The sequence below is a fragment of the Delphinapterus leucas genome, chromosome 2, assembly GCF_059928025.1.
Source record: "Delphinapterus leucas isolate spDelLeu-1000000601 "Yukka" chromosome 2, BTC_Dleu_Yukka2, whole genome shotgun sequence".
Classification (NCBI taxonomy): domain Eukaryota; kingdom Metazoa; phylum Chordata; class Mammalia; order Artiodactyla; family Monodontidae; genus Delphinapterus; species Delphinapterus leucas.
The window spans coordinates 67568736-67593144 of NC_143130.1; the positions used below are offsets into that span (position 1 = coordinate 67568736).

Consider the following 24409-nt stretch of genomic DNA (forward strand, 5'->3'; position numbering starts at 1 on the left):
ATATCTTGGGTCACAAGTCAAGCCTTGGTAAATTTAAGAAAATTGAAATTGTATCAAGTATCTTTTCTGACCACAGTGCTATGAAACTAGATATCAATTACAGGAAAAGATCTGTAAAAAATACAAACACATGGAGGCTAAACAATACACTACTTAATAACAAAGTGATCACTGAAGAAATCAAAGGGGAAATCAAAAAATACGTAGAAACAAATGACAATGGAGACACGACCACCCAAAATCTGTGTGATGCAGCAAAAGCAGTTCTAAGAGGGAAGTTTATAGCAATACAATCCTACCTTAAGAAACAGGAAACATCTCGAATAAACAACCTAACCTTGAACCTAAAGCAATTAGAGAAAGAAGAACAAAAAAACCCTAAGGTTAGAAGAAGGAAAAAAATCATAAAGATCAGATCAGAAATAAATGAAAAAGAAATGAAGGAAACGATAGCAAAGATCAATAAAACAAAAAGCTGGTTCTTTGATAAGATAAACAAAATTGATAAACCATTAGCCAGACTCATCAAGAAAAAAAGGGAGAAGACTCAAATCAATAGAATTAGAAATGAAAAAGGAGAAGTAACAACTGACACTGCAGAAATACAAAAGATCATGAGAGATTACTACAAGCAACTCTATGCCAATAAAATGGACAACCTAGAAAAAATGGACAAATTCTTAGAAATGCACAAGCTGCCAAGACTGAATCAGGAAGAAATAGAAAATATGAACAGACCAATCACAAGCACTGAAATTGAAACTGTGATTAAAAATCTACCAACAAACAAAAGCCCAGGCCCAGATAGCTTCACAGGTGAATTCTATCAAACATGTAGAGAAGAGCTAACACCTATCCTTCTCAAACTCTTCCAACATACAGCAGTGGGAGGAACACTCCCAAACTCATTCTACGAGGCCACCATCACCCTGATACCAAAACCAGACAAGGATGTCACAAAGAAAGAAAACTACAGTCCAATATCACTGATGAACATAGATGCAAAAATCCTCAACAAAATGCTAGCAAACAGAATCCAAGAGCACATTAAATGGATTATACACCATGATCAAGTGGGGTTTATCCCAGGAATGCAAGGCTTCTTCAATATACGCAAATCAATCAACGTGATACACCATATTAACAAATTGAAGGAGAAAAAACATATGGTCATCTCAATAGATGCAGAGAAAGCTTTCGACAAAATTCAACACCCATTTATGATAAAAACCCTCCAGAAAGTAGGCATAGAGGGAACTTTCCTCAACATAATAAAGGCCATATATGACAAACCCACAGCCAACATCGTCATCAATGGTGAAAAACTGAAAGCATTTCCTCTAAAATCAGGAACAAGACAAGGTTGCCCACTCTCACCACTGTTATTCAACATAGTTTTGGAAGTTTTAGCCACAGCAATCAGAGAAGAAAAGGAAATAAAAGGAATCCAAATCGGAAAAGAAGAAGTAAAGCTGTCACTGTTTGCAGATGACATGATACTATACATAGAGAATCCTAAAGATGCTACCAGAAAACTACTAGAGCTAATCAATGAATTTGGTAAAGTAGCAGGATACAAAATTAATGCACAGAAATCTGTGGCATTCCTATACACTAATGATGAAAAATCTGAAAGTGAAATCAAGAAAACACTCCCATTTACCACTGCAACAAAAAGAATAAAATATCTAGGAATAAACCTACCTAAGGAGACAAAAGACCTGTATGCAGAAAACTATAAGACACTGATGAAAGAAATTAAAGATGATACAAATAGATGGAGAGATATACCATGTTCTTGGATTGGAAGAATCAACAGTGTGAAAATGACTCTACTACCCAAAGCAGTCTACCAATTCAATGCAATCCCTATCAAACTACCACTGGCATTTTTCACAGAACTAGAACAAAAAATTTCAGAATTTGTATGGAAACACAAAAGACCCCGAATAGCCAAAGCAATCTTGAGAACGAAAAACGGAGCTGGAGGAATCAGGCTCCCTGACTTCAGACTATACTACAAAGCTGCAGTAATCAAGACACTATGGTACTGGCACAAAAACAGAAATATAGATCAATGGAACAGGATAGACAGCCCAGAGATAAACCCACGGACATATGGTCATCTTATCTTTGATAAAGGAAGCAGGAATGTACAGTGGAGAAAAGACAGCCTCTTCAATAAGTGGTGCTGGGAAAACTGGACAGGTACATGTAAAAGTATGAGATTAGATCACTCCCTAACACCATACACAAATATAAGCTCAAAATGGATTAAAGACCTAAAGGTAAGGCCAGAAACTATAAAACTCTTAGAGGAAAACATAGGCAGAACACTCTATGACATCAATCACAGCAAGATCCTTTTTGACCCACCTCCTAGAGAAATGGAAATAAAAACAAAAGTAAACAAATGGAACCTAATGAAACTTCAAAGCTTTTGCACAGCAAAGGAAAGCATAAACAAGACCAAAGACAACCCTCAGAATGGGAGAAACTATTTGCAAATGAAGCAACTGACAAAGGACTAATCTCCAAAATCTATAAGCAGCTCATGCAGCTCAATAACAAAAAAACAAACAACCCAATCCAAAAATGGGCAGAAGACCTAAATAGACATTTCTCCAAAGAAGATATACAGACTGCCAACAAACACATGAAAGAATGCTCAACATCATTAATCATTAGAGAAATGCAAATCAAAACTACAGTGAGATATCATCTCACACCAGTCAGAATGGCCATCATCAAAAAATCTAGAAACAATAAATGCTGGAGAGGGTGTGGAGAAAAGGGAACCCTCTTGCACTGTTGGTGGGAATGTAAATTGATATAGCCACTCTGGAGAACAGTATGGAGGTTCCTTAAAAAACTACAAATAGAACTACCATATGACCGAGCAATCCCACTACTGGGCATATACCCTGAGAAAACCATAATTCAAAAAGAGTCATGTACCAAAATGTTCATTGCAGCTCTATTTACAATAGCCAGGACATGGAAAGAACCTAAGTGTCCATCATTGGATGAATGGATAAAGAAGATGTGGCACATATATACAATGGAATATTACTCAGCCATAAAAAGAAATGAAATTGAGCTATTTGTAATGAGGTGGATAGACCTAGAGTCTGTCATACAGAGTAAAGTAAGTCAGAAAGAGAAAGACAAATACCGTATGCTAACACATATATATAGAATTTAAGAAAAAAAAAGTGTCATGAAGAACCTAGGGGTAAGACAGGAATAGAGACACAGACCTACTAGAGAATGGACTTGAGGATATGGGGAGGGGGAAGGGTAAGCTGTGACAAAGCAAGAGAGAGGCATGGTTAGATAGCTAGTGGGAAGCAGCCGCACAGCACAGGGAGATCAGCTCGGTGCTTTGTGACCGCCTGGAGGGGTGGGATAGGGAGGGTGGGATGAAGGGAGATGCAAGAGGGAAGAGATATGGGAACATATGTATATGCATAACTGATTCACTTTGTTATAAAGCAGAAACTAACACACCATTGTAAAGCAATTATACTCCAATAAAAAAAATTTAAAAAAAAACAAACATAAAGGCCAAAGTCTGCTATTTACTTCCACGTAAGTTATGGCACTGGAAAGCAATAGAAATAATAAAATATACACTTAATAAATGTTACTTGGTTTGAATAATTATCAGACTGAATCTCATAAAACAAATTATGACTGAGTCTAAATCCATTTAAGTAATCTTTCAAAAATTTTAGTCTATTAGTTTCTTAAGTATTATTCAATTTTGAGTTGCCATCTAAACACCATAGGATTCAACGTTCGTCCTAAGTATAACAAACAAAAACTGATCTGCAATGATTACCTGTTTTTCCCCAACAGAAGGACACGGAGGGATCTCAAAGTAGAAAGCCCACTAATTTCTTCAATCTGGTTATCATATAAATCCAAGAATATTAGCCTCTGCAGATTAGAAATATTTTGGATCCGAGTTATAAAATTGTGTTGAAAGTTCAACAGACGAAGGTGTTCTTCCCCATCGATGATAGGACATACAGTCAGCTTTTGCCTAGAAAACATTTTTTAAAGTTAATACAGTTCTGATTTAGCAGTCTGCCTCCTCTTACAAATATTAATAGTAGTATCTTCATGCTCCCATGTTGTGAGGAGAAAAAGATAAATAGAACCACTTCTTGCCTCCATGAACTAAGCATTGTAGATCTAAGTGTAATTCACTCATATAAAAGCCAGTATACTTTGGCCAGGGTAATTATTAAAAGTAAGTCTCGTTCTAATTGCATTTAAAAAACTCCAACATTAATTATTTCACATAAAATTAACTTAACATCATCAAATACTCAATGTAATTGCCTTCTGCAGTAGAGGTTGAGATGATTCAAAGAACCATGTCACATAACCAGAGAAGTGCATTTGCCATCAATCCACTGCTCAGGCATTGCTAAGCTAGGAAGTTTGGTTAACCATTTGCTATCAGATATGCACTGCTAAGCTAAAGGTATGCACAGCAGAGATAGTTTCCCTGCTGGTTATAGTGCTAAGGTAAGGTTGAAATCCTTCATCCACCATTCTACTGCTGATACTTTCCTAGATTTAAAGATGGGGATCAAGTCCTAAACATACTTATGCATTCAGAATTTTTTGAGAGTTTATTTTGTCCCAGGTTCTGTTCTGGGTGCTGGAAATACAGAACTAAACAAAACTCCCAGTGTCTGTGGAGCTTATATTCTAGTGGGAGGAGACAAACAATAAACTTAATAAGTTAAATATTTAATATGTTAGAGGGTGATAAGTGCTAAGAAGGAAAATAAAGCAGAGAAAGGGGCTGGGGACAGTCAGGGTTGAAGGAGTTACAGCTTTGGCGAGAGTGGCCAGGGAAGGCTCTCCCTAGGTGATGACACTTGAGTAAAGATCTGAAGGAGGTAAAGACAGTGAGTCTACAGATATGTGGTGGAACAGCATTCCAGGCAGAGAGAACAGCAAATGCAAAAGGCCTGAGGTTTAAGCATGCTTGGTGTATTCAAGGAGCAACAAGGAGGCAGGTATGGCTGTAGCAGGGTGAGTGAAGGAGACATTAGGAGGCTGTGAGCAAATGAGGTAAAAGGGAACTCAACTGGATAGGGCAGAGAAGCCCATGTGAGAACTATATTTTGAAGTTTTATCTATAGTACTGTTTTAGAGTATAGTCAAGCTCTTTTACATTATATAGATATAAAATTTCTCCACATACCCTTGGAAGGATAAATTTAAAAACTGGTAACAGTGATTATACCTAGGTAGGAGAACTAAATAGCAGGAAAATAAGAGGAGGGAGAGAGACTTTTGTACCTCTCAAATCTTGTACCATGTCTATAAATTATCTAGTCAAAAAAGTAAGTTGTCCTCACCTTTCTAGGGTCAACCTGTCTGAGTAAAGAATTTTCTCTTCAGAAGAACGTTGGAGAATGGGAAATGATGGCATTGATGAGCTCACCAAATTAATATGATCACCTATTGAAAATGATATACAAATTACTTGATTAAGAAAAACTTTTAAAATCTTGAAACTAAAGTCACCTTATATTTGGAGAACTCTGGCACCTACAAATATCCTTTCTAGAAAATACAGCTTCCATAGCTCTCCATATTTGAAATTAGTTACTAAACGTGAGCTAGTTTCTTTCCTCCTCAAACGAAAACTATGTGTTCTGTGTATACCAAATAATTTTTCCCTTGCCTTATAGATTGGTTGAAAGTATAGAACTACGCTAGTGCTATCTTTATCCCTTTATAACCTGACTCCTAATACTAAATTTTAACTCTCTTATAATTGAGATGATAGTCCCTCATTACCAGATACATTTGGGCCAGCACTATGACAGCCCGGCCGGATTCTGGACTTTGAAGGTGTCTGAATGGAAGAATCTCCAAATGCTGATAAGGAGCTCATGGTAGTTTTCATTTTCAGCCCACATAATTCTGTCACATTTGTTGTGGATGAGATGTAGGATGATTTATCACGAGGTGAAGGGCTTATTACTCTTCCATCTCATTCAAAATATCAAAAACTTTATCACAAAGCTACACAATACATGACTTTGCTACAGGAAATACAGAGAAAGTAGTTTTGGATAACAAATGTAAACCTTACATCATCCATTTTTCTTTGTATGTTCAACTACTATTGGTAGAGAATATTGCAGAGACCACAGTGGATGTCAATAAATCTTGTACCTTTGTAGTTAGGCTTGTACTTAGGGTCCACAAGGTATGTGACACCCCTATGAGGTTTATAGGTTGTTGGTTAGATATTGCCCCTGCCATTAGGTAGCTTTCAATCTAGTGGACAAACACATATGAAATTAATAAACTGTACAGAAAAACATACACAAAATGCAGAATAAAAAAACAATATCTATTTATAATTTCACACATAAATGTGTCTGGTTATTTTTTACTTAAAGAAGATGGTCACAGATGAGTTTTGAGGGAGGTGGATATTAAGATACATTCTAAAGACCTAGAAGAATGTAGAATAGTTAATAAAAGATGCTGGGAAGTTCCAGAAATGAAGTAAGACTTGAGCAATGGGTCAAAGGTACCAGTTTGAACACCAGAAGAAATCAACTCTATTTCCTTCTACAAAGAGAACATTTCCTAAAAGCAGCAATCGATGCTGATGGGAGTGATAAGCAGTAAAATAGAACTTAAGGTACCACAGAATTCTACTGCTTAAACTGACCAATAAAGCAAAAAGATGAACCCAAATATAGGAAGCTAACATATTCTTTGGGAAGTCATCTTAAAATCGAGTTCCATATATATCATGCTAAAGAAATGTAAAGCAGTGGTATTTGCTAACTTCTCCTATAAACCAAAGTATCACATACCTCACTTCTTGAACAAAATAATCAGTGCTCACATCCCACTTTTCTGAATATCATGAAATATCAGATAACTAATAATGATGTTCTAGAGTACAAGCATTCAGAATTGAGATCATGTTCATAAATGAACTGGTCTTGTGACATGACCAGTTGCTAACAAGGTACCCAAGCAACCACGAGTCAGTAAACTGATTTGGAAATCAAAAATTGGATGGTTAAAAGAACAAAAACCAGTGTAAGGATTAACTGATTAAGGATTATCTGGTCAGCTAAATACGATAAAGGAAAAACTTCAAACAATAGACAACCTTGATTTCCCTTGTTAGCATCAGAATTAGGTTTTTAAAATTATTTTGTTAAGGCTTCAAGCCATTCCTCAATTTAGAAGGCAGATTTAAATTTAATAAGACTTGGGATATAGAGACAATAATCAAGGAGTAAATTTCACTTACTTCAGTGAATAAAGGAATTTCATCCTCACACTTTTCAGCTCTTATCATACATAGAAGTCAAAATCACCATCTGCATGATGAGCTTACTATCACGATCAGTATGACACACATCATACAATAAATAGCAGGATATGAGAATGCTTAGATAGAAAGGCCTTAAAATCCACAAACAAGATACTCTAAATCAGGGGTCCCCAACCCTCAATTGTTAGGAACTGGGCCCCACAGCAGGAGGTGAGCAGTGGGCAAGAGAGCAAAGCTTGCATTACCATGTGAACCACTGCTTCCGTTACCACCTGAATCATGCCCCCACCCCCGACCCCGGCCGTGGAAAAACTGTCTTCCACAAAACTGGTCCCTGGTGCCAAAAAGGTTGGGAAGCGCTGCTCTAAATGACTGGGAACCAGAATGACCTGCAATTGAAACATTCACATATTTATGTGGATATATAAACACCCACATATATATACAAATATGTGTGTATCAAACACCCACATTATATGTGGAATGTTTCATCCTGCATATAAACTGCACTACTATGTGGCAAAATTTTAATTGAAGCATTTCCTGTTATTGGTGATTTCATATATCACTATTTAATTCACCAGATATGTAGCTTTTGCCTTCCCAATTAAATTTATAAGCTCCTTGAGAAACGGAGTTCATTTTACATTCTTTATATTCTTTGTAGAATCTAAATTCACTAGGCAATCAGTAAATTAACTAACTGATTTTCCATTATTAAGAGTAAATCAGAAATCCATTTTACATATATTATTTCTGTTAAAAAAGAAAATCATATATTCTTGCATTTTAGTATAAAAATGCTGAATGAATTCTTTCATAATTAGGATCTCAAAGTGTTTAGAGGCATAATGGTCTATGTTTGGCAAGAGTCTTCACTGCACGGCACCCTAGATACATGGATGGATGGATGGGTGAGTGGATGGACGGAAAGATGGATGGAGAGATGGGCAGTGGGATGGACAGATGGCTGGCTGGCTGGATGGATAATACAGTACACGGTCATATATGTGTCCACTCAGCCTTACCTTTGAGATTGTTTTAGTAACCAAAATCCTGTTTCTATATTTTTCACGATTTATCATGACCTTAAGAGTCAAGCACTGCCTCTTCCTCTCTATAGACATATTTTAGAATTCTTAATTAAGGGATTTAATCAATTAAGGTCTGGTTAACTGAGATTTTACTGTATAGCAGTCCCTGGCTCTTACAAAATCTCAAGGATACAGGGGTTAACACTTAACATTAATATAAAAAGCCTAAAAAAATCACATACCAAGTTTTAGACTAAGTAGCCTAACTAAAACATAGAGTTTCTTTACTTTGGACTGAGAGTACCACTGGTTAATTTATGGTGACAGGCAATTATATACGTCCAATTAATTTTGAAAAATAGAAAAAATAAGGATGAGGTAAAATTAATTATAATAATTGGGTATCAGAATGCAGTCTATTAGATAGAGATTCCTCAACTTTTCCTGATAAACTGCTACGTATAATTTTTCCAAAGTTTTGTGCCTTTGGAAGAAGAACAGTGAGTACAAAAGTCAAGAAAACAGCTACACACTGTGTGGCCTTCCTTGCATGAAACTGACTGGAACTATGAAGGAGGCACATTTGGAAATCAGGTACAAATGTCACAGAGAATGAGTTTGAATAAAATCTTTTAATGTAAAAAATGTAATGTAAAAAATAGGTTTATTTCTCCCTAAAGAATTAATCTGTATTTTATGGGTCATTATTTATGTACAAGAGTTTATTTATCTTTCAGGTTCACAAAATTCAGTGCCACCATACTATTTCCTCATTAGCAAATATCTAGCAATACTTTAACACTTAAATAAACTTACCTAGCCAGACATACACAAATCTGTCTACCAACTTCCTCCTCTAACTCAAGAATACCTTGGAAAAGTATTTAAGTTTTAGAAAACAAATTCAAGATTTATTATCAAAAATGTGAAGGAAATTCACAATACAAACATAAAAAAAATTCCTACTTGAGAATTTTCAGGTTCAAATCTATAGCTCTGTGCCTAATACAGTGTCTGGCACACAGTACACACTCAGTAGATGCATACTGAATCGAACCAAAAAAGGCAAGACACATGCTTCTTACACTGTGGAACAGCAGTTAGGTTGATGTCATGTCCAGCAATTGACCAAGACAAGAGTGTAGGATATAGGAAAAAGAAAAGTCATGTCAGATTAGATGGGCCCAAGAGGAAAGTCCAGAAGTTACAAAAAAAAAAAAAAAAAACTAATAAAATATTCAAAATCGCCACATGTTCATGCAGTAGTGAGATAAACAATCTAGAGAGGCCTATACTGATCAGCCCTCTCATATAAACTCCTAGGAGATGGGGACAGTACTGTATGTAAGGATTCTGCAGTGCTTAACACTAGCACATTACAGATAGCTAACAGTCGTTGGCAACCAAGTAACAACTCAAATCTTCCGAAGAAAATTTCTCCTTGAATTGAAAAATACATTTCAGAAATATAACCAGATCATATGAGGCTGTGTTTCAAAAGGTGGTCCACAAACCACATCCATCAGAATCACTTGAGGCATTACTAAAACGCACATTTCCAAATCCCACCCAAGGCCTGCAAAATCAGAATGGGGACGGGCACAAGGGAAGGGAAGCACTAAGAATCTGCATTTCTAACAAGATCTTGGGGGATGCACACAAAAGTTTAAGGCCTTTGATATATCTATAATTATATGCGCTAGTAAGGGAAAGAGATAGCTTCTTTTCTACTCCTGACTTTCCATTCTTTCCACTGTTTCCTTATTCCCTAAAGATCTGTGTTCCCATACTCTTACCCTCACTAATTAGCTATTTTCCTAGTTCTAAGACATTATTTGGAAGATTCCTTCCCATTCTCTTGTGCAGAACCCACCCCAAACTAAAACACAACAGCTTTTCCTGTATTAGAAATAATCTACTATGCTGTGTATATAAAATCAATTCTGATTTAAACAAATTCCCAATCAATTTGGTAACCAATGAATGATGTCATTTTTAATTCAAGTCTCTTTGGATCTAGAAATTCAACATTATTAAACAATATTACTTAAAGAAGATAAACCATATCTAATCTCTGCTCTCTGACAATACCTTGCCTACTTGAGTAGTTTCTTTCAAGATCATGTTGTAAGAGTCGACCAGGGAATGACGGCGTTTCTTTATTTAGCTTGAATTCAACCTAAAAAACATTATTTAAGAAAAAAAATTTTTTGGAGAAAGTAATGAATATAATTATAAAATAACATAAAATAACCAATATATGTTACAACATAGATGAACCTTGAAAACATCATGCTAAGCGAAGAAAGCCAGGCACAAAATGTTACATATTATATGATTCCATTTATGAAATACTGAGAATAGAAAAATCTATAGAGACAGAAGGCAGATTTGTGGCTTCCAAGAGGGTTGGGAAGGCGGAATGGGGAGAGACTGCTTAATGGTATAGGGACTCCCTTTTGGGTGATAAAAACTGAAACTAGAGAGTGGTGATGGTTGTACAACATTGTGAATGTATTTAATACCACTGATTTGTACAAGTTAAAATGGTTAAAGTGGCAAATTTTATGTGATGTGTATTTTACCACACACACACACACACACACACACACACACACACACACAAATCAGAGTCAGTCTCATGAGGTCAGATGAAACCAGGCTCCAGTCTGAGCTACTTGCAATTCCTCCATACTCTCACCACAATTCAGTGATTACAAGAATCATTTTCTCAAAAGGAAAAGCAAAAAACATACAATAGAAACTAAATTCTGTTAAAAAATATCACAATGTTCTTATCATTAGAACTCCTTTAACAGTCCAATTATAACATAATAAAATTATATATCTAAACCTTCTAAGAAGGGTTTTCTCTAAATTTATTTTAAATTATTTGATAGGAGGACTGAGAAAAACAAAACCAAAAGAACCTCTCATGATTAGCTACCAAAACCCCTAAATACATATCATAAAAGAATTATGATGTTTCTCATGCTACTATAAAAATTATAATAGCATTTACATTATATCCTTATGCATTATATGAGCGAAGGTATACATGTCCACACAAGAGAAAATGAATGGTTTGGAAAGAATCTGGATGAGGCACATAGTTCCTAGAAACATACTATGTATAATAGTGGAATAGGATTTGTCCAATGAAATCAATCAGCAAAGCTTTGGAAGGAATCCATTAGGTCCAATTACAATAAAGAATATTTTCAATTAATCTAGCTAACTACTATTTATTCAAGATAATCAAATGGCCTATTTTCCAAGTGTTTATTTCCAGATACATAATGTAATCCACAGCTGCCTCCTTGACCAATGGCGTCCTTCCATCCACCTTCCTCACGCCCCTCCTTAGCCTTCTCAGGTTTTTATCTGTAAATTCCGCCCTTCACTTCAGAGTTCCTTCAGTGACACCTATTTAACAACTTTTTAGGAAAAACCTGAGTTGTGCCAGTTGGAGGTGTCCAAATTGGTCAAAGAAGGAAAATTTGTGTTGTGTCTTGAAACACAGTTGTGTGGGAGGTGGGTGAGTTTATCTGAGAGCTGAGGTTGGGGCTGGGGGGGAGAACACGAGTATCTCAGAGATCAAATCAAAAGCCAGAAGTTATGGAAATGCCAGGGAGAATATGGGCAAACTGGGAAAAAGAACCTCATGTTCAAATCTTAACTTCTAAATAGCATTTGGCCTAATATATTTCCACTGCTAATCAGTTTTTTCCTGGGATGTGAGATATGTGCCCCCAAATTATCACATTTTATCTATTATAAGATTCCATCAGTAGTAAGACATGCCATCATTTTACCCACTACTAAGAAGCAAAAACTTTCCCAATTAAACAATGATGTGCCAACAGTTTTAAGAAGGGTCCTGATTTAAGAAATGTTTAGATGTCAAAAAAAACCCACCTTACCTCTTGTAATGGATGAAATAAGATTCAGTTTTTAAAAGAGGTAGGTTTTTATTTTTGGCTTTGTTTTGTTTGATTTTTTTAATTGATGTATAGTTGATTTACAATATTATATTAGTTTCAAGTGTACGACATTGAGATTCAGTGCTTTTACAGATTATACTCCATTAAAAGTTATAACAAAACAGTGGTTATAGTTCCCTGAGGTATACAATATATCCTTCTTGCTTATCTATTTTATACATAGTAGTTTGTATCTCTTAATCCTATACCCCTAATTTGCCCCTCCCCCTTCCATCTCTTCTTTGGTAACCACTAGTTGGCTTTGTGTAGGCAGAAAATAAAAATTACCTTTAGATTAGTGACCAAAGTAAATATAATTAAATTTTCCAATTTAGACTCTGCTCTTTAAATCATGCTATTTTGCAGAATATAAAACAATTTATATTCAATTTTAATACAAATCTGCTTAAATCTTACTTTGTTTTTTTCAGGAAGCGATGATGTTTGAATTACCAGATGAAGCCCACAGTTCACCTACAATGTAAAAATTAAACCATAAAATATGCTCTTAACTTATACACACACACACCTCCCCAAAATAGTACACCAAGATATAACAAAAAATTAGAATAAAACAGAATGCTCGCTTTTTGCTTGTTTCTGGTAAATTATCATGTTCTGGGGACCTGCTGAAAACAATAAAATCACAACTAAGAATTAAAAGGTTTCACTGTGATTTATCTTCCAAAATGTCTGCAGCAATTTAACCCTCTACTTAGCACCTAAAGCTTTTGACACTTGCTATTTCAGGTCTAAGTAAATAGCTCAGTGAGACAGGTGAAGGAGGTGGCGGTGCCAGTTAATATTTTCTTAATTAAAAAAAAAAGAAAAGGAATTGACCGGTTAAAGGAATTTAAATGAAGCTTAGCCTTTCACAGCAGACCAGCTCCACCTTCTGGGAAGCCCAGATCCTGGACAAGACTTTGAATACCCATCACACAATATTAAATACCCTCCAAGTGCCTTGGTCCAGTCCAGGAATCTCAAGCCTCGGTCAAACAATAGCTTGCGTAGATTCAGAGGTGCTGGTCCCAATAATACAGCCCATCACCTAGGACAAAGACTCCAGTCAGAAAGGACGCTACTAATGGGAAGAAATAGTAGGAGACCCAACCTACGTTGCTCGCAGCCCGGCCAGAAACAGAGCGGTATTTCCCGGGAATCATGGCAGGAGACAGTCCAAGAAGATCAGTTAGATCTGCCTTAGAAGTGACGCTACAGCACAGATTCAGACAGCGAAAGGGGTCATCTCCCAGGCAACCCGCTCAGGAGTTACCATGGAAACTACCATTTCCGGTCTGGTCCTCCACCAAAGCACTGGCCGATGCCCTCGTTAGAGCCTCTGGTTATTTTTGGGGGGCCCAAAACGTCAGCACTTCCTAGTTCTATTTTCCTGGCCTCATAAAAACAGAGCGGGAGTGTGGAGAGGAGGATAAGACGGGGAAGAGGCCGGCCACCTCGGTAGCTATGACAACCACCGCTTCCGGTCCGTCCCTCTTTACGGCTCACCTCAGCTGGGCCCGCGCGAAATTTGTATCCCTCTGCCTGTGGCCACCTGCTCTTAGGGGAAGCTGCAGGGAGGAGGAGGATCTCCGAGAGCCCGGTACTTTCCCAGGTGGGGCCGCAGTTCGGCACTTCCGCCGGCCGGAGGTGGGGGAAGGAGACAAGGCGTACGCTGAATCCGGCAGGTGAGTGCTCAGGGAGTGCGCGGCCGTGTGGAGGGCCCTCATCTCCCAACCCGGAGTCAGCTGCCGTGCCTGCCAGCTGCGTGGCCGCGCACTGCGGCAACACCACCACGTCCGGGAAGTCGCTGTTCCGCTTCCCCAAGGACCGGGCTGTGCGGCTGCTGTGGGACCGCTTCGTGCGGGGCCGCCGCGCCGACTGGTACGAGGGCAACGACAGGTCGGTCATCTGCTCCGACCACTTTGCTCCCGCCTGTTTTGACGTCTCCTCGGTTATCCAGAAGAACCTGCGCTTCTCCCAGCGCCTGAGGCTTGTGGCGGGCGCCGTGCCCACCTTGCACCGGGTGTCCTCCCCGGCATCTAAGGGGCAAGAAGAGGGAGACGGAACGGGCGGCCCCGAGAAGGGAGGAGAGCCCCAGGCCGTCAGGCAGCCCGAGGCTGCCCCGGGGCCAGCCTGCTGTACACTCCTCCGGGCCAGGTAGAGGGCTGCGGCTTCACAGGTAAAGGGCCACCCAGGAGTCCCCCGAGGGTCGTTGGAGGACCCTGGGTCTGTGGCTAGGCTCCTCCACTTAGTGTCGTCTTGGGAAAGTCACCTCACCTCGAAGGTTTCTGTTTACTCAGTGATCTCCAAGAGCCTGTTTAGCATTAACACTCTGGAATTATAGTTTCTTCTACCTCCTCTTCCCCAAAACACACTCATTCTCTCTCTGTCTCTGTCTCTCTCTCTCGTTCTTCAGATTATAGTCGCCGTCACTCTCCGCTCCTGAGTTTTTAAATAGAAAGTGTTTAATTTGAGAAAATCTCAAGGAATGGGGTGCTTGAAACTTTCTGCATACCGTATTACATAAGCTTGAGGAATTATCAATTATACTATCAAAATGGCGGGGGAAGGGGGATACGAGATGCTGATGAAGATGGGGCTTGCTGATAAACGATCCCTTCCCACTTCTAAACTACCTCTTGACTGACTGCCTTTAAATTAAATCGTTCCAATGAGCTGAATTTTCCTATCTTGCTCTCTTCTGCGTACTTCCTCGATACTCATAAGCATTGATTACACTTATTTTGCATCTGGTCACTACTGCCTTCTTGCCCACTTCCCATCTTAAAGAAGACTTCCCAGTCTTCTTTGAGTTAGTCAAACTTCAGCCGTATCACCATAACATAGATTAAATTATGACTCTTAATTGGATCTAAAATGTGTTCAGTTTTAGAGATAGGAATAATTCACCAAGAAGCCAGGTGACTTGTAACTGACATTTTGGCTTTGAATATATAGAGGTATTCGTTGAATTTTAGAGCTGAAGGAAACCTAAGTTCTCATCTAGTTCAGACTCAATATTTATGCACAAGAAAGCCAGTCCAGGAGGTGAATTTCCTCAAGAGCCTTTTCTCTAGGTCTAATTGCCAGACAGAAACTCTTCTGCCACACCAACCTGCTTCCTACATTGGGGTGGATGCTTAAGACCCTTTAATGACACCCTGCAATTGTTAGGGTGAAGAATAATATTATTAACACAACCTACAAGTCTCTGCATGCTATTTACCCCTGCCTGCCACACCAGTCCTATCCCAGTCCACCGTCCTTGTTGCTCACTGTGTACCAGTCATGCTGATCTTTTCAATTTTTGAACATACTATATTCTTTCCTACCAATAAGCCTTTTCTCCATTATTTCATGTACTGCCCTGGAATTATGCCCCTGCCATTTCCCATCATCATCAATTGAGTCCTTTTACTTTAAAAATATGCTCAAACATCCTTCCCTTTTGCTTCCCTAATTATATATTCTCATTCTTCATACACTTCATTAGCACATATACTTCAGTTGCACTCATCACAGTTGTCATGAAATAATTGTATAATTTCCTTAATGTTTGTCCTCACATTAGAATGTAAGCTTTGTGAGAGTAGGGATCTTATCTGATTTGTTCACTATTGTATTGCCAGCAACTAGAACAATATTTTGCAAATTTAAGGAATTCAATAAATATTTGTGGAATGATTATGTGACTATGAGAGCAGTTTTTTTTAGTACAATAGAATTTTAGTTCTCTGCCAGTTTCCCTTCTCACCAAGCTGTATACCAGTCAAGACATCTGCCTCTTCCTTGAACCATCTATCCACCATCATTGCCTAGCCAACCTTTACCCAAGCCCATATATGTACATCTCTATATAGATATATATAAATATGTAGTAAAAGAGGTAAATATTAAACATGTGCCACACACACCCTTACACCATTTTTCTTACTCATAATTTTATCATCTAATCAAAAATTGCAAGAAAAGCCAGGCTAATAAAACAACCAAAGATCTTATAATACAACAAAGGCTAACTATTGAGAAATTTAGAATAGATACCAACTCTGTTTTCCAATTAGTAAATATATCCAGCCAACACTTCTGACAATCCATATTACGTTAATATACATGCTGAGTTATTAGGAAACTATGTGTAGGTTTTAATAATAGTACTTTATGTAAAGTTTAAAAAGTTTATTTAGACTTGAGAGCAATAAATTTTTAGCCGGTCTGGATTGAGAACCCCAATAGCATCTCTAAGAAAGTTTACTTGTGCCACCTTTCACTCCTTCCCCCACTCACTGTTTTTCTTTCCAAGACCAACTGACTAAACAGCAAATTTCCAGTCGCTCTACAATATTTATTGAGGAGCTATTGTAAACACTGTTTTGGGTGTTTTGTGCTATAGGTAGAGAAATAGTATGAATGTAGCCTATCTTTAGGGAGCTTGAGGAAAGATTAGGGGCCACCTCCAAGGAAAAAAGGGGGTTCTGATGAGCACCATACACTGATATTTTGCTTCATATAGCTAGAATTATTGTCTCTCCGTAACTGTTAATTTTGCATCCTTGTTTTTCTAACCCAACTGTATTTTTTAAACTTTAATTCAAATATAGCAAAATACAGGAAAGTGCTTGAATCATTAAATTATCAGAAACTGAACATGTGTAACTACTGTAGGTCAAAGAATTAGAACATTACTAGCAACTCAAGAGCCCAAGCCTAGCTCCTCCATCCTCAAGGCAACCAAGTTTACTTTCTTTTGAATTTGATGTAAGTAGAATTGTACTGTAGGCATTTCTTGCATCTGGCCTTTTTGTTCAACATTATATTTGTAAGATTCATCCATATTGTTGCATATAGCAGTAATATGTTTGCATTACTATATAGCAGTTTATTGTACAAATATACCAAACAATTTTTTTATCTCTTCTGTTGTTGGACATTTGGGTTGTTATCATTTTGGGGCTATTAGAAGTAATCCTGCTGTAAACATCCTTCTACATGTCTTTTTCATATGTGCACACGTTTCTGATGATATATACCTAGAATTTCTGGGACATGGTATTATATTAAACTTCAGTAAATAATACCAGATAATCTTCTAAAATAGTTGTACTAATTTACACTACTAGAAGCATAATCAGAGTTTACGTTGTTTCACATTCTTGCCTACACTTGGATTGTCGGTCTTTTACATTGAGTTTTTTGAAGGGTGTGTAATGGTGGTTTACTTTGCTTTCTCATTTCATAAATGACATTAGTAAGGGAACAACTTTTCAAATGTTAATTGAACATTTGGATAGCCTCTTTGGCGATATTCCGATTTTTCTGTTGGATTGTCTTTTTCTTGTTGATATAGAGTTCTTAATCAATTCTGTCTTCAAGTCCTTTGTCAGTTAAATATGCTTTAACTACCTTCTCCTCTTCACTCTTAATAGTGTCTTTTGATGTACTGAGCTTGAGCTTTTTTTTTTTTTTTTTTTTCCTGTGTCCTTAGTTCTTAATTTCAATGTAGGCCAACCTAACCATCTTTTTCTGTATACTTAATGCTTAAAGCATGCTGCTTTGCTGTTTTCCATAAACTTACTGTTTTTAGTCTTTACATTCATATCTACAACCTATTCAGAATTGATTTTTGTGTATGAAGTGGAGTTTGTTTCATTTTTTCCTCATATAGATACCCAATTGACTCAGCATCTTTTATTGAAAAGGCTAGCATTTCCTCATTGTCCTGCAGTGTCAACTTTGTCATAAATCAAGTTTTCATATACACATTAGTCTGTTTCGACATTTTAAAATTCTGTTCCATTTATGTTTGCCTATCTTTACACCATTATCACAGTACTTTACTATAGCTTATGTTAAGAATTAATATCCAGTTGGCATATTTTTCTGACAAATGCTTATTTTCAATAATGATTGTGTTTTATGGTATTAGTTTAAATGTACTTGCTAAAATTCTTTATGAGACCTTAATCTGAACCAAAGTTGAGGTAATCAAGTAGTTTTACTTTATATGGAAGTTACTATTGAAATAAAAAATCACAGAGCAGAAGAAATAAAGCACATGGTCATTGTACAGCCCCCCCCCCAAAAAATTAATATCCAGTTGATTAATTCCTCTTACCTTGTTCATCTTCATGGATGTCTTGGTTATTTTGGGCTCTTTAAATTTCCATATATATTTTAGGATTGGTTCATCAATTTCCACAAATTATCTGTTGGGATTTTGACTGAGAGTGCATTGAATTTTTAAATGAATGTAGGGAGAAAGAGCATATTGACAATACTGATTCTTCCAATCCATGAACATAATGTATCCCTCTATTTATTTGGGTTTTTACATTTCTCTTAAAAACATTATGGCATTCTATGTAGAGGCCTTGTACATATTTCATTAGATTTGTTCCTATTTGATTTTGCTATTATAAATAGTATTATCTAAAATTTTATTTTCTATAAATGTATGTGGATAAATTGATTTTTGTTGACCTTGTAACCAGAAACCTTGTTAAACTCATTTATTAATTCTGGTAATTTGCAGATACTTTTGGACTTTCTACATGTATAAAAAATATATGCATATAGTTTTTGATGTTTATGCTTTTGTTTCTTATTCTTCCTATTGCACTAGCTAGAACCTCCAGTACAGCAGGGGAAATAGAAGAAGTGATGGGGAATCCTTTTCTCATTCCTATTTTCAAAGGAAAAGTCATTAATATTTCACCATTTGATATGATTTTTGCTATAGTTCTTTTGGTAGCTGCTCTTACCATAAAAAGAAATGTTCCCCTCTCTTCCAAGTTTTGGCTACAGATTTAAATCATAAATGATGTTGAATTTTTTCAAATGCTTTTTCTGAACCTATTAATGATCACATATTTTGCTTATTATTCTGTTAATGTCATGAACTTTATTGCCTGTTTTTGACATATAGAGTCAAACTTGCATAGCTGAAGCAAACCCAATTTGCCCAAGGTGTATTATTCCTTTAGGTATTGTTTAATTTGATTTGTTAACATTCTATTTACAATTTTTGCATATGTGTTCATAGGCAAAATTGGTCTATACCTGTTCTTTCTTGAAATGCCTTTTTCATGTTTTGGTTTCAAGATTATGCTGACCAATTTGGAGTTGTCCCCTCTTTCATCATTCTCTGGAAAAGTTTATATAAATTGGCATTATATATCCACTAATAAATTTGATATTAATATTCTGTGGAATTCACTGGAAAAGACACCTAGTCCTGGAGTTTTCCTTATGAGAAGATTTTTTAATGATGGATTCAATTTCTTTAATAGTTATGGGGTTATTCAGAGTTTTTCTGTTTCTATATCCATTTTGATAAATTGTATTTTTCGAAAAATTTGTCAGTTCAATCTAAGTTTTTAAACATATTGACACAAAAGTGTTCATGATACTCTGTCTTTTAAAATTCTTTATGATCTGTTAGTAATTTTTGCTTTTTCATTCTTTTTATCGATTTTTATTAGTCTTTTCAAAGAGTGAACTCTGCCTTTTGATCTTCTCTCTGATATTTTCTTTTTATTTCTATTATTATTTCTTCCCCTCAAATTATTTTGTTCAGCTTTGATTTTTAATTGATACACTAGATTTATACATTACTGAGCTAAAATGATTAACATAGACCTTTTCCTATATGTTTTCACATTAAATAAACTTGTTAAAATGTGAAAACTTCACTTAAACACTAGGATATCTTTACATATTCAGATGTATTTCAAACAAAGGAGACCTTAAGGATAACTAACTTGCTTATGTGAAGACAAAATATTGGATTACCAAATATTTCAAATTTTGCCCAACTGCTTACATTTTTTAACAGACTTCTAGTATCCTTTTTTTTTTTTTTTTTTTTGTGTGTGTGTTACGCGGGCCTTTCACTGTTGTGGCCTCTCCCGTTGTGGAGCACAGGCTCCAGACGCGCAGGCTCAGCGGCCATGGCTCACGGGCCCAGCCGTTCCGCGGCATGTGGGATCTTCCCGGACCAGGGCACGAACCCGTGTCCCCTGCATCGGCAGGCGGACTCTCAACCACTGCGCCACCAGGGAAGCCCCTAGTATACTTTTTAATTGAAGTATAATTGACTTACAATATTATATTAGTTTTAGGTGTAGAACATAGTCGATATTTTTATAGATTAGACTCCATACAAAGTTATTATGAAGTATTGGCTGTATTGCCTGTGCTGTATATTACATCCTTGTATCTTATTTATTTATTTATTTTTGAATTTTTGAATTTTATTTTATTTGTTTTTTTTACAGCAGGTTCTTATTAGTCATCCATTTTATACACATCAGTGTATACATGTCAATCCCAATCTCCCAATTCATCACACCACCACCACCACCACCCACGGCTTTCCCCCCTTGGTGTCCATACGTTTGTTCTCTACATCTGTGTCTCTATTTCTGCCCTGCCAACTGGTTTATCTGTTCCACATATATGCATATATATCCACATATATTTGTTTTTCTCTTTCTGACTTACTTCACTCTGTATGACAGTCTCTAGATCCATCCACGTCTCTACAAATGACCCAATTTCGTTCCTTTTTATGGCTGACTAATATTCCATTGTATGTATGTACCACATCTTCTTTATCCATTTGATGGGCATTTAGGTTGTTTCCGTGACCTGGCTATTGTAAATAGTGCTGCAGTGAACCCTGGCATGCATATATCTTTTTGAATTATAGTTTTCTCTGGGTTTATGCCCAGTAGTGGGATTGCTGGGTCATATGTTAATTCTATTTTTAGTTTTTTAAGGAACCTCCATACTGTTCTCCATAGTGGCTGTATCAATTTACATTCCCACCAACAGCACAAGAGGGTTCCATTTTCCCCACACCCTCTCCATCATTTATTGTTTGTAGATTTTCTGATGATGCCCATTCTAACTGGTGTGAGGTGATACCTCATTGCAGTTTTGATTTGCATTTCTCTAATAATTAGTGACATTGAGCAGCTTTTCGTGTGCCTCTTGGCCATCTGTAGGTCTTCTTTGGAGAAATGTCTATTTAGGTCTTCTGCCCATTTTTTGATTGGATTGTTTGTTTTTTTAATATTGAGCTGCATGAGCTGTTTATATATTTTTGAGATGAATTCTTTATCCGTGATTCGTTTGCAAATATTTTCTCCCATTCTGAGGGTTGTCTTTTCGTCTTGTTTATAGTTTGCTTTGCTGTGCAGAAGCAAAAGTTTTATTAGGTCCCATTTGTTTATTTTTGTTTTTATTTCTATTACTCTAGGAGGTGGATCAAAAAAGATCTTGCTGTGATTTATGTCAAAGAGTGTTCATCCCATGTTTTCCTCTAAGAGTTTTATAGTGTCCAGTCTTACATTTAGGTCTTTAATCCATTTGGAGTTTATTTTTGTATATGGTGTTAGGGAGTGTTCTAATTTCATTCTTTTACATGTACCTGTCCAGTTTTCCCAGCACCACTTACTGAAGAGAATGTCTTTTCTCCATTGTATATCCTTGCCTCCTCTGTCTTAGATTAGCTGACCATAGGTGCATGGGTTTATCTCTGGGCTGTCTATCCTGTTCCACTCATCTATATTTCTGTTTTTGTGCCAGTACCATATTGTCTTCATTACTGTAGCTTTGTAGAATAGTCTGAAGTCAGGGAGTCTGATTCCTCCAGCTCAGTTTCTTTCCCTCAAGACTGCTTTGCCTATTTGGGGTCTTTTGTGTCTCCATACAAATTTTAAGATTTTTCGTTCTAGTTCTGTAAAAAATGCCATTGGTAATTTGATAGGGGTTGCATTGAATCTGTAGATTGCTTTGGGTAGTATAGTCATTTTCACAATATTGATTCTTCCAATCCAAGAACATGGTATATCTCTCCATCTGTTGGTATCATCTTTAATTTCTTTCATCAGGGTCTATAGTTTTCTGCATACAGGTCTTTTGTCTCCCTGGGTAGGTTTATTCCTAGGTATTTTATTCTTTTTGTTGCAATGGTAAATGGGAGTGTTTCCTTCATTTCTCTTTCAGATTTTTCATCATTAGTGTATAGGAATGTAAGAGATTTCTGTGCATTAATTCTGTATCCTGCAACTTTACCAAATTCATTGATTAGCTCTAGTAGTTTTCTGGTGGCATCTTTAGGATTCTCTATGTATAGTGTCATGTCATCTGCAAACAGTGACAGTTTTACTTCTTCTTTTCCAATTCGTATTCCTTTTATTTCTTTCTCTTCTCTGATTGCCGTGGCTAGAACTTCCAAAACTATGTTGAATAATAGTGGTGAAAATGGACATCCTTGTCTTGTTCCTGAGTTTAGAGAAAATGCTTTCAGGTTTTCACCATTGAGAATGATGTTTGCTGTGGGTTTGTCGTATATGGCCTTTATTACGTTGAGGTAGGTTTCCTCTATGCCCACTTTCTGGAGAGTTTTTATCATAAATGAGTGTTGAATTTTGTCAAAAGCTTTTTCTGCTTCTATTGAGATGATCATATGGTTTTTCTTCTTCAATTTGTTAATATAGTATATCACATTGATTGAATTGCGTATATTGAAGAATCCTTGCATCCCTGGGATAAATCCCACTTGATCATGGTGTATGATCCTTTTAATGTGTTGTTGGATTCTGTTTGCTAGTATTTTGTTGAGGATTTTTGCATCTATCTTCATCAGTGATATTGGTCTGTAATTTTCTTTTTTTGTAGTATCTTTGTCTGGTTTTGGTATCAGGGTGATGGTGGCCTCATAGAATGAGTTTTGGAGTGTTCCTTCCTCTGCAATTTTTTGGAAGCGTTTGAGAAGGATGGGTGTTAACTCTCCTCTAAGGGTTTGGTAGAATTCACCTTTGAAGCCATCTGGTCCTGGACTTTGTTTTTTTTTAAAAATAAATTTATTTATTTATTTATTTTGGCTGTGTTGGGTCTTCATTGCTGCACGCGGGCTTTCTCTAGTTGCGGCGAGCGGGGGCTACTATTCGTTGCTGTGTGCAGGCTTCTTATTGTGGTGGCTTCTCTTGTTGAGGAGCACAGACTCTAGGCACGCGGGCTTCAGTAGTTGTGGCACGTGGGCTCAGTAGTTGTGGTTCACGGGCTCTAGAGCACAGGCTCAGTAGTTGTGGCGCATGGGCTTAGTTGCTCTGCAGCATGTGGGATCTTCCTGGACCAGGGATTGAACCCATGTTCCCAGCATTGGCAGGTGGATTCTTAACCACTGCACCACCAGGGAAGCCCAATGTTGCTAATTTATTGATATGGTTATGTTTACGAAAAAAATTAAAAGCAGTTGAACTTTTAAAACTGATTGTCATGTGTAATCCTCTGGGTTGTTCTTTCAGAGTTATTTTCATATTGGCCCCTTGCTCTTTATTTCATTGTCCTCCTCATAAGTCTTCATGATCTCAGCCTCTGTAGTCCAGCAGCATAGCCTCAGTGTCTCTGTTCCCATTCTAGTTCATCCTGACTGGACTTTGTTTGTTGCAAGATTTTTAATCACAGTTTCAATTTCACTACTTGTGATTCGTCTGTTCATATTTTCTATTTCTTCCCGGTTCAGTCTTGGAAGCTTATAGCTTTCTAAGAATTTGTCCATTTCTTCCAGGTTGTCCATTTTATTGGCATAGAGTTACTTGTAGTAGTCTCTTAGGATGCTTTGTATTTCTGCAGTGTCTGTTGTAACTTCTCCTTTTTCATTTCTAATTTTATTGATTTGAGTCCTCTCCCTCTTTTTCTTGATGAATCTGGCTAATGGTTTATCAATTTTGTTTTTCTTCTCAAAGAACCAGCTTGTAGTTTTATTGATCTTTGCTATTGTTTTCTTTGTTTCTATTTCATTTATTTCTTCTCTGATCTTTATGATTTCTTTCCTTCTGCTAACTTTGGGTTTTGTTTGTTCTTCTTTCTCTAGTTGCTTCAGGTGTAAGGTTAGATTATTTATTTGAGATTTTTCTTATTTCTTGAGGTAGGCTCATATAGCTATGAACTTGCCTCTTCGAACTGCTTTTGCCACATCCCATAGGTTTTGGAACATCGTGTTTTCATTGTCATTTGTCTCTAGGTATTTTTTGATTTCT

The 24409-nt window shown here is 36.9% G+C and overlaps 2 protein-coding genes across 4 annotated transcripts in view; one reads left to right on the top strand and one right to left on the bottom strand.

The window, feature by feature from the left end:
* The window catches only part of LRRC49 (leucine rich repeat containing 49), a 135242-nt gene extending 115699 nt beyond the window's left edge, over nucleotides 1-19543 (bottom strand). The window contains exons 1-7 of one of the 3 annotated variants that reach the window (XM_089907040.1): nucleotides 13475-13612; nucleotides 12774-12830; nucleotides 10465-10552; nucleotides 7609-7611; nucleotides 5830-6024; nucleotides 5385-5487; nucleotides 3845-4048 (exon numbers count right to left, since the gene is read on the bottom strand). In XM_089907040.1, the coding sequence (XP_089763166.1) occupies nucleotides 3845-4048; nucleotides 5385-5487; nucleotides 5830-6024; nucleotides 7609-7611; nucleotides 10465-10552; nucleotides 12774-12830; nucleotides 13475-13522 (698 nt within the window). In that variant the 5' untranslated portion in view covers nucleotides 13523-13612. The other 2 variants (XM_022579921.3, XM_089907041.1) reach the window with 2 other exon arrangements.
* THAP10 (THAP domain containing 10) overlaps nucleotides 13828-24409 on the top strand; it is a gene marked incomplete at its 5' end in the record, with an annotated part of 34621 nt that continues 24039 nt past the window's right edge. Inside the window, one exon of the mRNA XM_022580188.3 lies at nucleotides 13828-14538. Within this exon, the coding sequence (XP_022435896.3) occupies nucleotides 13828-14520 (693 nt within the window). The remainder of the gene's footprint in view (nucleotides 14539-24409) is intronic.